The sequence below is a fragment of the Ailuropoda melanoleuca genome, chromosome 9 (assembly GCF_002007445.2).
Source record: "Ailuropoda melanoleuca isolate Jingjing chromosome 9, ASM200744v2, whole genome shotgun sequence".
NCBI lineage: Eukaryota > Metazoa > Chordata > Mammalia > Carnivora > Ursidae > Ailuropoda > Ailuropoda melanoleuca.
The window spans coordinates 72,393,799-72,409,033 of record NC_048226.1 but is presented as its reverse complement, the minus strand read 5'-3'; the positions used below and the strand labels follow the sequence as shown (position 1 = coordinate 72,409,033).

The 15,235-nt window shown below is 37.3% G+C and overlaps 1 protein-coding gene and 1 pseudogene across 2 annotated transcripts in view; both read right to left on the bottom strand.

Moving 5' to 3' along the window:
• The window catches only part of ZFPM2 (zinc finger protein, FOG family member 2), a 464,759-nt gene that overhangs the window by 146,338 nt on the left and 303,186 nt on the right, over positions 1-15,235 (bottom strand). For both annotated transcript variants that reach the window (XM_034668468.1, XM_034668469.1), the window contains one exon: positions 7,968-8,079. In XM_034668468.1, coding sequence (XP_034524359.1) covers positions 7,968-8,079 — 112 coding nt within the window. The remainder of the gene's footprint in view (positions 1-7,967; positions 8,080-15,235) is intronic.
• Positions 9,512-9,603, bottom strand: LOC117803913 (annotated as a pseudogene).

The following is a 15,235-nucleotide window of genomic DNA, read 5'->3' as shown; positions in this document are numbered from 1 at the left end:
TACTTTTTGGGGTAGCTTTCAAGATTAGCATCTCTTTGAATGACAAGCTAACATCCCTGAATGATAGTGAGTCACCTCTCAAAAGACCCCACTCTCCATTTCTCATTTTTATACTTATAAAACTGATACATTCTTAGTTCTTATCATTTACCAACATCCTGACTGGGTTTTTACCCCTTAGAGACAAGATGTTTCATTCATATACGGGTCCAGGGTGGTTTAAGATATTTTTTCTCCAATATATGATAGCACATCTAATCCACTGGGGTAATTAATGGTATTATCATGCAGAATTATTTACTAACATTTCATTAGTGATGTTGACATGAAAACAAATGTATTTTCTCACATCACATAGCAAATATTAGCAATAACTAAGGACATAAACTAGTTAGACCAGACCCAGACTGAAATAACCCAAGTAAATCACTAACATAACTGTAAAAACTATAGACATGTAGGAAGAAAAGGAAATGACAGAATGCCTGATATTTGCTGAAGTTGCTGTCACTCTGCAATTTGCAACAGACAGCTCTACTGTAAATAACGTAGTCACTAGTGGGGTCACTTGTCTTGACCTTAAGAACCCCTCAGAAATGACAATTTGAATCCAAATGGTGGTTTTCTAAAGCAGCCACTTTTACAATCCCTGATTCCTAGAATACTCACTCCTCAAAACATCTCTCATGCGTATAGAACATAACCAGAAAGAGCCTCAGATGTTCATGAAACATGTTGGGTTTTCGGCATTGCGTTATCCTGTGGTGCTCTGCAATCAATTACTGTTATACCACCATCATTAATAATTTTCTTAATGAAAATGATTCTGTTGATCTCCGTTGTATTTTAATTATCAGAGTTAAGCATAATTACACTGCAGCTCTGAGCTGGCATGTGGACTCCTTTAGGGCGCAATTTTGTTTTAACACACTGATAATGTAATTTTACATTGTGTCAGTTTGTTTGGTTATTATCCAGTTGTACAATTCCACTGTATTCCTGATAACAGATAATAACTTTAGTACCTCCTATATCCTGAAGTCATTTAAAAAGCAATATTGGAATTCCGCGACTAGCTAACTTAATCGCCTTATGATTTTATAATTCCCGCTGTTAAATATTGGTTCAGGCACCCACCCTCTTTTAAAAATACCATAAAACTAGACAACAGTTACACATTTTCTATGAATTACAGAACGGTTAGATAACACTTAAAATATGAGCACGGTTTTTTTTCTTTTTAAAATAGCTTCTTATTTATATAATATTAAGCCCTTTAGGTGAAGTTAAACAGGAATTTATAGGCTACTTTGAAAATTGGCTACCATGTTAGACAAGGCTGTTGTTTCAAAATTCTAGCAACATGCAACAGATTAACAATTTTCAGGTGGAAAATCATCCAGACTTTGCAAGAGTCCTCATACTAAAAGATTTTTGTTTTGGAAAGTTGATCGATTTAGTCAGTGTGCAGAACATTGCTCATCCAAGTTAGGTCCTATTAGAATTTCTGCCATTATTTCAACAATGCCTAGCATAGGATCTTGAACATAGTAGACAATCAATAAAAGCTTAAAAGAAATCATTGCATGGTTACATTTATGCAAACAAGCAAAATCAGAACTCTGAGGATGGTCACAGAATGATTTTGAGACTGGTCTTCTATGCGATTTTATTTTTTTAATTTTTTTTTAAGATTTTATTTATTTATTTGAGAGAGAGAGAAAGTGAGAGAGAGAGAAAGGACAAGCAGGGGGAGTGGGAGAGGGAGAAGCAGGTTCCTGACGTAGTGGGGAACCTGATGTGGGACTCGATCCCAGGACCCTGGGATCATGACCTGAGCTGAAGGCAGGTACTTTACCCACTGAGCCACCAACGCGCCCCTTCTACGTGACTTTAAATTGCTGTGGTCTTAAAAGCAGCAGAGATACTAGCACAAAGTACTGCTGTCACTGCTATTTTAGCTCACCACAGAATGAGGGAAAAAGAACACAGAGTTGCTGATAAACACAGATGCAAATTTGTGAAGAAGAGCAATAACTTGTAATCTTGGCCCAGTGAAGGGCATCATCAAAACTCTGTTAATTGTATAATTGGGAACTGAAAGTCAACATGCTCAAGACTGGATCCCAATTTCACCATGTATAAGCCAAAGATACTTGAATTATTTACTTAACTTACCTAAACCCTCAGTTTACTCATCTGTAAAGTAGGGATAATGCTGCTTATATCATGAGACTGTTAAATGGTAAATAAGAAAATGTAGATACAGTATTTAAAACAATGCCTGCATAGAATAAGTGCTTAGTAAATGGTGACTGCTATATTAGTATTAACAGGATTATCATTATCATCTTGATACTAGACATTTTCGGTAAGACTTGCACTAAAAATAAAAATATCATGTGTTCAAGGGGAAAAAAGTCCAGTAACATCTTCAGGCAAAGGCTTCAGGCCTTTGATTCTATGATACAGTTCTCTGCAGGGCCTGTGGTGTGGGTTCAACGGTAACTGAGTGAGAGCTTTGGAATCCCTGGCTCTAAATCTGGTACCAGATGACATGTTTTCTTGCACACTTGCTGGATGCCAACATATAGGCCTGGTTTCATTTCCTCTAAATTTGTACTGACAGGTCCACAAGGGCAAACTGGATTGAGTATAAGATAATTAGCAATATACTATTTATAATGATATACACAGTTAAGTTTATGGCATTCTTCCTTTCAAAAATTCTGCAACACAGCCATGGCTATTCCATTTTCACAGCTGAGGAAATCAAGATTTATAGGATACATGATTTGCCCAAAGTCACATACCAGCAACATTTTTTTTTTTTTACAATGATCCTGTGCTTTCATATAAAAACAAATCTGGGTGCTCCTGGGTGGCTCAGTCGTTAAGCATCTGCCTTCAGCTCAGGTCATGATGGGATTGAGCCCTGCATTGGGCTCCTTGCTCAGCGGGAAGCCTGCTTCTCCCTCTCCCACTCCCCCTGCTTGTGTTCCCTCTCTCGCTGTCTCACTCTCTGTCAAATAAATAAATAAAATCTTTAAAAAACAAACAAACAAAAACCAAACAAATCTTTGTGGTTAAGGTGGGAGGGAGTGAGGGTAAATGGATACTTTTTCACTCTTCTGATTGACAATGTTTATTCTCTTAGTCTTCATACCTAGAGAATGTGTCTACTCTGAAATGACAACTCCATGAAACACTCAATTATTCCTCACTTGAACTGAATGAACAAACCCAGAAGCTCAAGGCTTAATTCTGAGCACTCAGGAACAAAAACAAAAATAACTTGAAGTAACCCATTTACTTCTAATATGTAAGAAGGTCACCGTACTGTGCAAATACTACAAAGTAAAGAACACCGTGGTATATAGAGGAGAAAAGTCGATCCTTTGGCGCTCAACAGGCATTCGTGGACTTTAGGAGTTAGCGGGCAGGCCTTGCTCATCCTACCCCCAGCATCCTCCCTTTAACTCCAGCATGCTGCTTTCCAGTCTTTTTCCCTTGGAGATAAGTAAATTAGAATTATCTGGAGTCTGTTGAGATTAATGGCAAAAAACAGATGACCCAACAAGTCTGGTCCATCAATGTCTGGCTGAGCTAATTACTTTCTGGAATGACAGGGGGTAGTTGAGGTAGGGAAAAAGTACATCAGATTACAATATTAATGCCAAATACTATACTTTTTTACTTTGATAAAACAAGATGATGGCAGCCTGTCACATAGCACTAAGTGATATAATATAATTTTATAATAATTATTTGATGGACACCCTGGAAATGAAAACTATAGTTATATTTAATTTTGCTATTAGCTCACATTAAATAATACTTTAAGAAGTAAGTATGCCTCTTAAATGGGAATAGTTACACATTAAGTGGCCTAACACACCATAAGAAAATGATATTAAAAATTTCACAGGGTTTTAAAAAAATGCTACACATATGCACTTTACATTCTATTTGTCAATAAGTACTGATATGTTCTCAGATAGCCAGGTCCTCTAATAATGATTCCGGCATAGAATTCATAAGTAATTTAGGTTTTTAGGCAGAAAACGAAATAAGGAAATAAAATTTTGGCATCAGGAATTTGTCATCTCCTGCGAGCGCTTCTTAGACATTAGGAATCACGTGTTGCATCTAAGTGCACAGAGTTAGCCCATCGAGCAACTATTCCTTTGTATCTCTTAGCAGCACTTTGGTTTCATTTGGAGAACTATTTTTTCTCTATCTCAGTGGCTCATGTGGGGTTAATTCTACTCTAAGGATGATTGTAGTCTGCCAGGGAGAGTCATTGTGACTAACTGGATCAAAGATTGGTATGTGATGTGCCCTAATCAAAACCCAGAAAAGCTGTTTTTACTGGAATTTCAATGCTGGTAGAATAAGTCTGGAGCTTCCCACTGCCCAAAGAAAATGTTTCTGAAAATGAAACCCACAAAAGAAAGAAGGGGCAGAAAACAGAGACAGTCTGGGGACAGTTTGAGCAACTGGGTTAAGCTATTCCTGAAATCCAAAACATCCTTGGACTCTCAGTTTTATGACCCCCCCTACCCCCAACACACACACACACACACACACACACACAAACTCTTTTTTTTTTTTTTGGATAAGCCAATTTCCTTTGGATTTCTATCACTTGAAAGCAGTCCCAAATAATAAATTACATACATACATACATGCATACATATTATGAAAATGCCTCACACATTACAGATGTCCAAGTCAATACTTATGAACAAAATCACCAAACCTTCCAACTACAAAACTCTTTTGCTTTAAGGAGCCTTATCATACCTGTAAGCCTATGAAGACAGGAAACTCAGAATCCACGGGGTCCTGATAGGAGTGCTTCCTTGGGTCATATTTTCCATGACTCAAATGATCCCTAATACAATCACAGCATATTAAGGTATTCACAGAACTTTGAGACATAGTCTTGGTGAGCTATCCCCTCCCTCCAAAGGCAATCTGAATAGTAGGAGTTAGTATCAGGCCTCTGAAGCCCATCTAGGAGATCAGAATAGAGCTTAGAGGAGAATTTTTCTGAGTGTGTTACCCAGAACACTAATTCCAATGGCTGTCCATTTGAAAGGAGAAAAAAAATTTATATATATCATATGGTCAAATGAGTTAAACAGGTGTTTTACTATAGAACTTCTCAGAGTATTAATGCCAGCCGGCATGGTGAGTTTTCAAGAGGGGCCATGATAGGCGATATGAGGTGATAGGGCTCTTTCTTTAATGAACTTGGGATTCTGTATAATGTATTTGGGGAGGACCATACCATAATATATACTCTTTGTGATTTCCAGGCATAAATACCTGAGTGATCAGAAGAATTTACTAATCATATAATAATGGCAGGGGGAAATCAGAGTCCCACAGTACCGGGATATAGGATTTGGAATGATCAAGACCCGGATTCAAGTATGACTCCATTGTTAGCTCTCCATGACCAAGAACAGCCATACTATCTTTCTAAGTCATAATGGCAAACTATGTAAAATAAAAAAACACATTACCTATGTCATTGAGCTGTTTGAAAGCCTAATGCAGGGAGAAATTATTCTAATATGTATAACTCAGACCCTAAGTTAGACAAATGCATGTTTGAACCCCACTCCAACCACTTACTAGTTATGTGACCATGGCAAATTATCTAACCCACCATTCACTTTTTGTAAAATGGAGTAGTATATTAATTACTTCACTGGGGGTATTAAATGAAGACAAAATGAAATAATGTACAGTAGTTACGGCAGTCCCTGCTGTTTGAACCGCAATACCAATAGTTTTAAGTTGAACAATATCAAATTACCTTTTGTAGGTTAAGAACCATTAAATAGCCATAATCCATATGGTTCATCATTCGAGTATGTGAAATGTCTATTACAGTTTCTGGCAACCACTCATCCTTTGTTTATCTGGTCTGCCAATCAATATTTATTTAGTGCTTTTTTTTGTACAGGCAGCATACCAGACTAAGGATAGGAAGGCGACTAAGACATAGTTCTTGCCCTCGGTAACAACCACAGAGCAGATCAGAAAGGCAGGCAATAATAGCTAATTTTTTAGTTTTTTCTTTTGCTAAAAGTTAATAGTTAACTTTTTACCTTTTGTTCTAACTTTTCGCTTTTTATTTTTTTCTTGAACCCATATAATAATGATTGTAAAACAAGGTAATGAAGAACAATGAGAGAAACGCGTACAATCTGGTATGGCGGTACCATGGAGAGGATTCAGCGGTGCTCGAAATGGCGGTTATTAGTAACCATGTACGAGACTAGCACGTACTTGGGCTCATGCATGCTTTATGAGTTAATTAATTAGTAACCTTCTATAAATTCCTCCAAATTATTTATCGCCAAAAGACTTAACAAATAGCCAAACATAATACAAACACATAAACATGTTCAAGTTAAAGTACTCCACTGAACATGGAATTGCAATTTTGCCATATTTCTTTCCTTAGATATAACAGTATAACAATCATCGCTCCCAAAAGAATGGCTGATTTAAAAATGCAATGGATTTGGATTATGACAAGAGAACAGCTATTTTCTTGGTTCCTCCATATTATATTGCCATCACGGAGATAAGACATTGTACGACAAAAATTTATTCCTCGTAATTAATCCTACATTCCAAGGCCTCTTTTGTATGTCTGCATTCTGAATGCGGGCATTGGTAAACTGGCTCACTGTAACATTTCCTTCCACTTTGATGGATCATATTGACATATCCTGGGAAAATCACACTTCCCTTCTAGCTAAAAGCTCCCACCAGCATACCACAGGTAGTTCAGGTTAGAAAAATGAGTGGGTTTGGGACCAGCAATTATAGAAGGAAAAGGAATATAATCAGATCCTGGTGTGCAGATTGTTTTTTTAGCTTGCAAATTCCCTCTTTCCGGTGTTTCAACTTTCAAAGGCTTATGGTAGTTTAAAGGCAATCCTCTTATAAGTGTACAAATTGTAATGATTATAGGAACAAGTTGTAATTGTTTCTAGCAAGTTTTTAAGAGTCTTTGATGTTATGATTAGTGTTTTATATGTTAATATATTGATAGGGGTGCTTATTTGCTTGTTCCCTTGTATGCTTTTATGGTTTCTAGGTTCAGTGTGCAAATAAATCTTTGATCTCAGTAGGTCTGTTTGGTTAAAAAAGAAAGCTAAAGAAATTAAACATGAGAAGCCCAAGGTTTTGCAGTATTTACGAAGAGGCACGATTAGGGATTTCACTGTAAGAGTACAGAGCTGGGGCCCATAACTTGAATATGGAGAAAAGTGCCCCAAACCACACCACACACGAAGAGGGGCCTGTGTCTGGGAGTGCCATCATGGACCTTCGGCTCCTTTCTAAACAGGGTGTACCTAGATGAGGGGTCTAGGTTGATACCACACTGAGCAAATCAAAGGCAAAGCTCCACAAGCCATTGGCTTCCTCTTTCCCTGTTTGCCTCCTGCCCTTAGAAATCACCATGGGGAAGAATTCTCAGTCTTTGCAATGGTTTCACTTTCAGCTATCCCCATCATGAATGATTTCAAGAAACTGGCTGGAATGCAGTGCCTCCTGCAGCATGCACGTTGACATGAATTGCTGAATTTCAAAAGGAATTTACTTTCTGTAGATAGTGTCTAAGAGAGAGGAACCTGGGATTTCATCAAACTGGCTATCAATAAAGCTAATAGAAGGAGGGTACCAGTCACGCCACTCAAATACGGCGTTAGGTAAATGTGCGCTGTGCTGTCATTAATGGTATAACACTTTCTGTCTTATAAAGAAAAAGCACCAGTAGGCTTTGCTGGAAACACAGGTTAGAGAGATTCTTGAGGGAAAAAGGAAGAGAGAGGATCACATTTCACTTTGCATTCCCATTCCAGCTCACTTGGTGCGGTCCTGCCATGCTCAGATCCAAAACTTGCAAAGAGAGAGGGAAATGATCCTGCATTTACCTTTGCTGTACACAATGCAGTTGTTTTTGTTGTCTTCCACTCCTTGCCAAGTCACATCCAGGAGCCACTTGGGACCAGCAGTCAGCACCATTGGGACCTGAGCCTTTGTCTTCTGCAGAAAGAATGATAACAAACAGATGCCATTTGCCTTTGTTGATTAAAAACTTGAATAATAACTGTACTAATCATTTTATTTTTACAAACAACTAAATCTCCCAAACCATAATCCAAGTCCTTATTCCCCTGTCTCATAATATCTTTTTAAGATGACAGAAGCTGTAAGGCTTTACTGCTTTCACTAATCTGAATGGTAGAATTATTATCAAGGATTTTTTCTTCCCTAAATGATACTGGATCAGATCTCCAAGATTAGACAGATCTCTTGCGGCTCTGAATTATAAAGAGAATGCAGATGACTTTCATTGCAAAGAGCAGAGTGTTTAGAAGTGAACTTTAGACACATTGTACTTTACTATCAACAGGATCTCACTATTTCCTGAAACAGACAGGAAAGAATTTAAAGAATCAGGATCCATTTCAAAGCTCTATCCTGAGCAACATTTATATTAGAGTAGGAATTTATTTCGAATGAATAATGAAATCTACCCAGCCCCCTCTACTAAGTGTGGGTATGTAGTCTGAAATAATAATAATGCTAATGATTCACCATACATTGTCTCCAAAAGACTATAAAAGAGGAATCCTGAATAAATTCAGATGCAGGGCACCTAAAGCATGACATCCCTCGCTCTGAGAAGCACAGAGATCCCGGAGACATGCACCCTAGTTCTAACAAAACATTTCCAGTTGTACATTTTAAATATAAGGCTCAAAGGATTCATCATTTTAGGCTGCTTGGCGTCCAAACTGTCTTTGATTACATTAAAAGTGGCAGGAAATAAACTGGGAAGAAACAGGTGAGCTTTAGAGCAAGACTGCTTTTTCCCGATGAGTCACAGTGAACTGGCATTCAGACTTTTATCATCCACCAGACCATGTCTGTATATCAAATATCACAAAGCCACAACACAGGCTACAATGCAAGCGTCTCAAGGTAATTTTTGAACTGAATCTTCGCCTAGATATGATCCTGCCAAAGAGATCTCAGCTCATTTTGGGACTTTGCTGCAAATTTCCCAAATTGGCATTAATAAGTATTCACTCGAGGAGTTCCATGTAATCTGGTCATTTCAAATCCCTCAGGAATCTGGAAAACCCATTTCACCCGCTGAACGACAACAATGATAGCGTCTGAGACACAGATCTATTGTTAGCTTCAAACCCATATTGACAATGAGGCATAAGATGAATGTTAACCCATTTCTTGAAGTATCAATTATATTATAAGAGGTAGAACTACCATAAAACATACTGTTTAATGAAAAAAATCAATCATAATGGATAAATTAAAAAAGAAGTCTGAAAAAATATTTCAAATATTAAAGGAGATGGTAAACCAGATCAATGCTGAGAAATACTAGCATGCTATTTTTTTATCATACTTTGATTCATTTTAAATTCTTAATTTTTCAACTACATATCTTAATATTTGGCAAATATTTATCTGGTGCTTTACACATTCAGAGAAACTTCTCTAGTAACAAACTACAGAAATTGTCCCTGAAAGTACAGTCTTCCAGGATAGTTAGGGGAAAGCCCTAGAGGAGAGAAAAATTTTATATTATATCATTTTTTAAACAATACAGGCAAAAATGTTTTCAAGTTATCTTTATGGTTATTAGTCTGAGTGACCATTTTTACTTCCGTTTGAAAACAGAATCGAGGACAAGCAAGCTTCTTCAATCTGAAATGATAATGACCCATATCCAATTAAACATTAGGTCTTAATTATGCATATGTCAGCTTCTCTTACTACCAGAGAAACAGGTAAATCCACAGATCAGGGTCAGCAGGTCTCGGAGCAGTAGGCAGAACAAGTCACAGGAGACAGTGCACTATTTCAATAAACCCACATGTAGGAGATTTTGTGGCCTTATTGCTAACACCTTCTCTCTTCTGGTTTTAAAGAACGGAATACAATAACAGGCACCTCCCCCATTTCTACTGTACTGTTATTTCATGGGAAAGCCATGCCTTTTATTTAATCTTTATACTCCACAGTTCTTAAAGCCACACAGATTTCTACACAGTAAATCAGCTTTTACAATTTTCCACAGATAATATGAAAAATAGATATTGATCACTTAAATTCTTTAGGGAATCTTTTAGTGTAAAGCAAATCAATTGATTTTGCTGATACTATAATCTTCTGTTCATTTATGAACATACAAACCGCCTCCATCGTGGCCCTGTGCTTGGTGCTAGGAATATGAGGACATCTTTTTTGGTGAAAAATACGGATACATAAGAAAAAGTTTAATATAATGCAAAAAGTAGCATGGTAAGGAGTACAAAGTCATGTGTAAATTGTTTTGGGATTAATGCCGGGCAAGAGAGAAACTTCTGATATCTTCCGGGAAGATATCACAGAGGAGGTAACATGTAGACAAAATCTTAAAGGACAAACAGGAGAATTTGCAATTGGTGGTACAGCATGTGCAAAATCTGAGCAGTTTGTAAGAGAGTTTTGAGTACAGGAAATAGTGAGTCTTTCTGGGACTCTTTGGTTTTAACTCCTTACAAAGTCTTTACAGCTGTTCTTGGTATGTAGAAAACACTAGATATGCATTAGCTATCATCATCATACTCTTTATTATTATTATTATTACTGATAAGTGGAAGAAAAATAACAGCAATGTGCCTGGAAGGGCAGGTGAGAAGTATATTTTGAAGGACCTTTTCATACCAGGCAAAATTTTTTATGCTTAAATTTCTAGGCAAAGGAAACCAGTAAGGGTTGTTTAACCAGGAAGAATAAGGGTACGACTATATGTGCTAGTTGTGCAGGGATTTTCTTAGACTCTTCCCAGACTTATTTAGTCTTTACGTCCATTCTCAGATTAAAAAAAAAAAACAACAACCCTACAACTCAAAGATTAATAATTTCTTTTAGGTCAAATAGCTGGTAGGAGGAGGACCCCATTTCTATGTCTAGCTCTGTTTCCAGACACTACCACTCCTGGGGTGACCAACCATCTGGGTTTTCCTGGGACTGAAGAGTCTCCCAGGATGTTGTATTCTCAGCACGTAAACTGGAAATTCCTGGGCAAATCGGGATGACTTGTTCACCTCCACCCCTACTACTACTACTATGGTTAAAACAATATTGATGGTTTATATCTATTGAGCCCTAAATGCTGGGTATTGTACTTCCCCTCAATTATCTTTTTTGATTTTTAAACTCTAGGACTTAGATATTAACATTTTATCCATTTAGTATATAACCAAATTGGATTTGAAGGAATTAATTTTATGATTCAAATAAAATCCTTCCTTAGTAGTAAGTTAGGCATAATGTCTTTTAAAACCTTGGAAACCTTTATTCCACCTGGGCACAGGTAGAATCTGACTTATTAAGAAACTGAATTGAAGGAAAAACAATTTCTTTCACTCTAAACCAATAAAGCAAAAGCAAAAATGTAGCAAAGACTTGCTGAAAAGCTATACCCAAGCTATAAAGTAAATAATACGTAGATAAAAAATCTCAAGGGACCAGTTATTACAGTTTTGAGGAGGTAAGTCAATTTCTTTCTGAAGAAGTCAACTTTTGTAGAGATTGACTGACTTCAAAGAAGATTACCAAGTGTGAGAAGGAAGGAGCTATCCAGGATTATATGAAATCTACACTCCAGCAAAATCCATGAATAGAAAATAACAATAATATCCACATTGATCATTAGGTTCACTTTCCCATGTCTCTATCATAAGGACTCATACAAGTCTAGAATGTTAAGAGCTGGAAGCAACTTCAAAGTTCAATGAGTTTAATTCCCTAATTTAACAAATAAAGAAAGTAAGGCCAAGATGTTTATTAGCATCCTACAGAAGATGCAGTTAGCACAATATGTTGGGAGAGAGTGGATATAAAAGTTATGATAGACAGAGAAACAACCCCCTAACAGTGTCCATGCCCTAAATCCCTGGAACCTGTGAATATGTTACCGCACTTGGGAAAAGGGATTTTAAAGATGTGATTAAAGTTTAGGACCATGAAATGGTGAGAGTATCCTAGATTATCTGGATAAGCCCAATATAAATATATGAGTTCTTACACATAGAAGAGAAAGGCAAAACAGGAGATCAAAGGGATTCCATATGAAAAGGATTCCACCTGCCTTTGCTGCCTCTGAAGATGGCATACTGACGCTATAAACTATAACACTGTGGGGTCTGGAAACTGCGATGACTCTCAATTTCAGGAAGCGAGGAAGCAGGGACCTCAGTCTGCAACCTCAAGGAGCTGAATTCTGCCACCAGCTCGAATGGTGGGAAACGTATTCTCCCCTAGAACCTGCAGAAAGAAATGCATCCTGCTGACCCCTTGATTTTAGTCTAATGAGATCCATACTGGACTTCTGATCTACAGAACTGATAATAAATTTGTGTTGTTTTAAGCCACTAAATTTGTGGTAATTTGTTTCAGCAGCAATAGAAAACTAATACAAAAGGCATTCGGGTTTACTGACTTACATTAAAAAAAAAAAAAAAGACTTCAAGTCCCTTATCAAAAGTATTCAAAAGCATGAAACAGCTTCTTCTTCATTGGAATAACAAAAAAAATCTACGTTGTCATCCCACAATCATTAGATATGCTTGATGCTCTGTCTTCAAGTACAAGAACATACATGGTGGTGATTATACTAATTTCCGCTTCTACAATTAAGTATTTAAACCATTTCATGATTCACCATCGACCTTGCAGTTGGGATGGAACCAAAAGGACATTAACGTTCTTGGAGTCAGATGACCTCGGTTTGAATCCTATTATGTGCTGCGGTCAGGCTCCATGGCCAGAAAACCACCTAAAAGTTGAATGTCCTGAATTTCAGAATGCACATCAGCCAAATCATTTCTATCTCAAGGAAAGTCGTCTAAAGCAACCAGCACGGTGTTCAGTGCACTGCAGATGCATGCCAAACTTTTGCTGAATAGCTACATGAATAAATGAATTAAAGATATCCAAAAACATTTGCTGAATCCTTACTGTTTCTCAGGTGCTGGTCATGTTTGTAGTTATTCACATAAAAGTCAAGACCAAAACTCCTAAGTATCCAATTTAAACCTGGTGGTAGTCACCACTGCTCCTGATCTGTTTTTCCAGCTCTCCGCTTTCCAGATCTCTTTTCAAGTTAGGGATGGCCATCTGAATTCACCGGACCAATAAAATTGAACAAGAGATGACTCATGTCACTTCCACAGAGAAGGTATAAGAGCCAAAGACTCACCACCATGCCTTGTCTTTGCTGAAGTGATCATGGAAGCGTGTAAGGAAGAAGCTCCGGGAATCACGACGGCCATGTAGCATGATAAAGAAATAAACTTCTTTCTTTATGTAAAAAGTCACTGTGATATTAGAGTTGCTTGCAACCTCAGCAAAACCTAGCTATCCTCACTTATGCAGAGGTTTTCTTCATTTTTTTTTCTATATTCAATAACCCATGGGTTTTTACAGGTTAAAGTTTGCACTTCATATCTAGGCAGTCTCTTTCAGGAATAAATCAATTCAAGGTACATAACAGGAGCCCTGAGTTTCAGTTAAACTGGCATGTTTTAAAAAGAAAAAGAAATAGTGTGCACTTTTGAGGCTCTGCATTGTAAGTTAGAAAAATGTGCACTCCTGGACACTGTTTGAACCCAGAGTTTCATGCTTCGACAGCCTACAACTAGACAAACTTGACAAGGACAAAATGGGTCAAAAGTGTCATTTCTTAGGAATAATTAGAATCATCTAATGTGGATAAAAGAGGTCAAACTAGCATCCACTTCTCACTAACCTTTGGAGTTACTGGACCGACAAAGGAGGTAGCCTTCAATAAATGTTTATACTCAAGCCAAAAGGTTAATGGAGATAAAAGTAGACAGCCCAAAGGTAAAGCACAGAGGATAATTCTAACCCAAGAAACTGGTGACATAATGCTGTCTTAGGGATTCCAAATTTTGCTGGAAATATTTGCTGAGGATTTCCAAAATGAGACTTAGGAAGAGCTAGAAGAATTTGGAAAATCTGACCTATGAGAAGAGCCTGATTTTACAGCATTTTAAAAGAGCTAGAAGTGTCACTTGATGGAAAAATTGGCCTCCATTGACTTTAGTTGAGGAAATACAACAAAATCTCATTATAGAATCTCAAGCCAATGCCATGAGACGTAGCTTGATGCTGATAAAAATGCTCTCAGTATGTTGACTCCCTAACAGGGCAATAGGTGAAGAGGGCTGAAGCCTATTTGGCAAAATTCATATATGTTTTAACAATTCATCGCTGTTTCTATTCTCTCAGCTATAAAAACATATTTGATAGTAGGCATAGAAAATTTTCCAAATTACTGTAGACATTAGATTTATATAGTTAGAACCAGAAAAATGGCCAATCTCCCCCAACTGAATTATTGTCTACATCTAAATGAAAAAAAAAATGGTACTGTATGTGGTTTGACCTCGTACTTTACTACACAGTAAAAGTTTCAGTTAATATATCCAAGCAGTTCTCCACACTGGAATTAAATTCAAACACAATCTGATAGTCATGAAAACATTGTATCACTCTCCCTTTAAATGTGTGCAGTCTCTAGTGACAGTGAGCTTGAACTTAAAAATACCCTCATCCACAGCCTACCTATGGGGGCATAATAACTTAAAATCTTGGGCTACCAAGAGTGGGGAGAAATGTCAAGTAATATAACTCAAGACCCTATACAATTGTGTTTTCAGTAATCCCGTGCATAGCATATCGTCTCAATGTTACTGATTTGACTGGAACTATAAAACTTAGTATGGGTGCACCTGGCTGGCTCAGTCGGTGGAGCCGGCGACTCTTGATCACAGGGTAGTCAGTTCGAGCCCCACACTGGGTAGAGAGTTTACTTGAAAATTTGTATGTATGATGTAGTATGATGATTTCCACCTAATAAAACTGTGTTTTTTTAGTAAACATCCTTTAAAAAGTTATATAGGACACCATGTGAAATGTTTGAGTTTGATGCTATGGAGGCCAAATTTTTTTTTTCTTTCAAAAAACAGGATCACTTTAAACTACAGAAACAGAATAACTCTATTACATGTGTCTTGTAGGATCAACATTATCTGTGTGATGATACAAAAACAGGTTCACTCAGACGTGACTAGGTGCATTATGAGTTTCCATTAAAGTC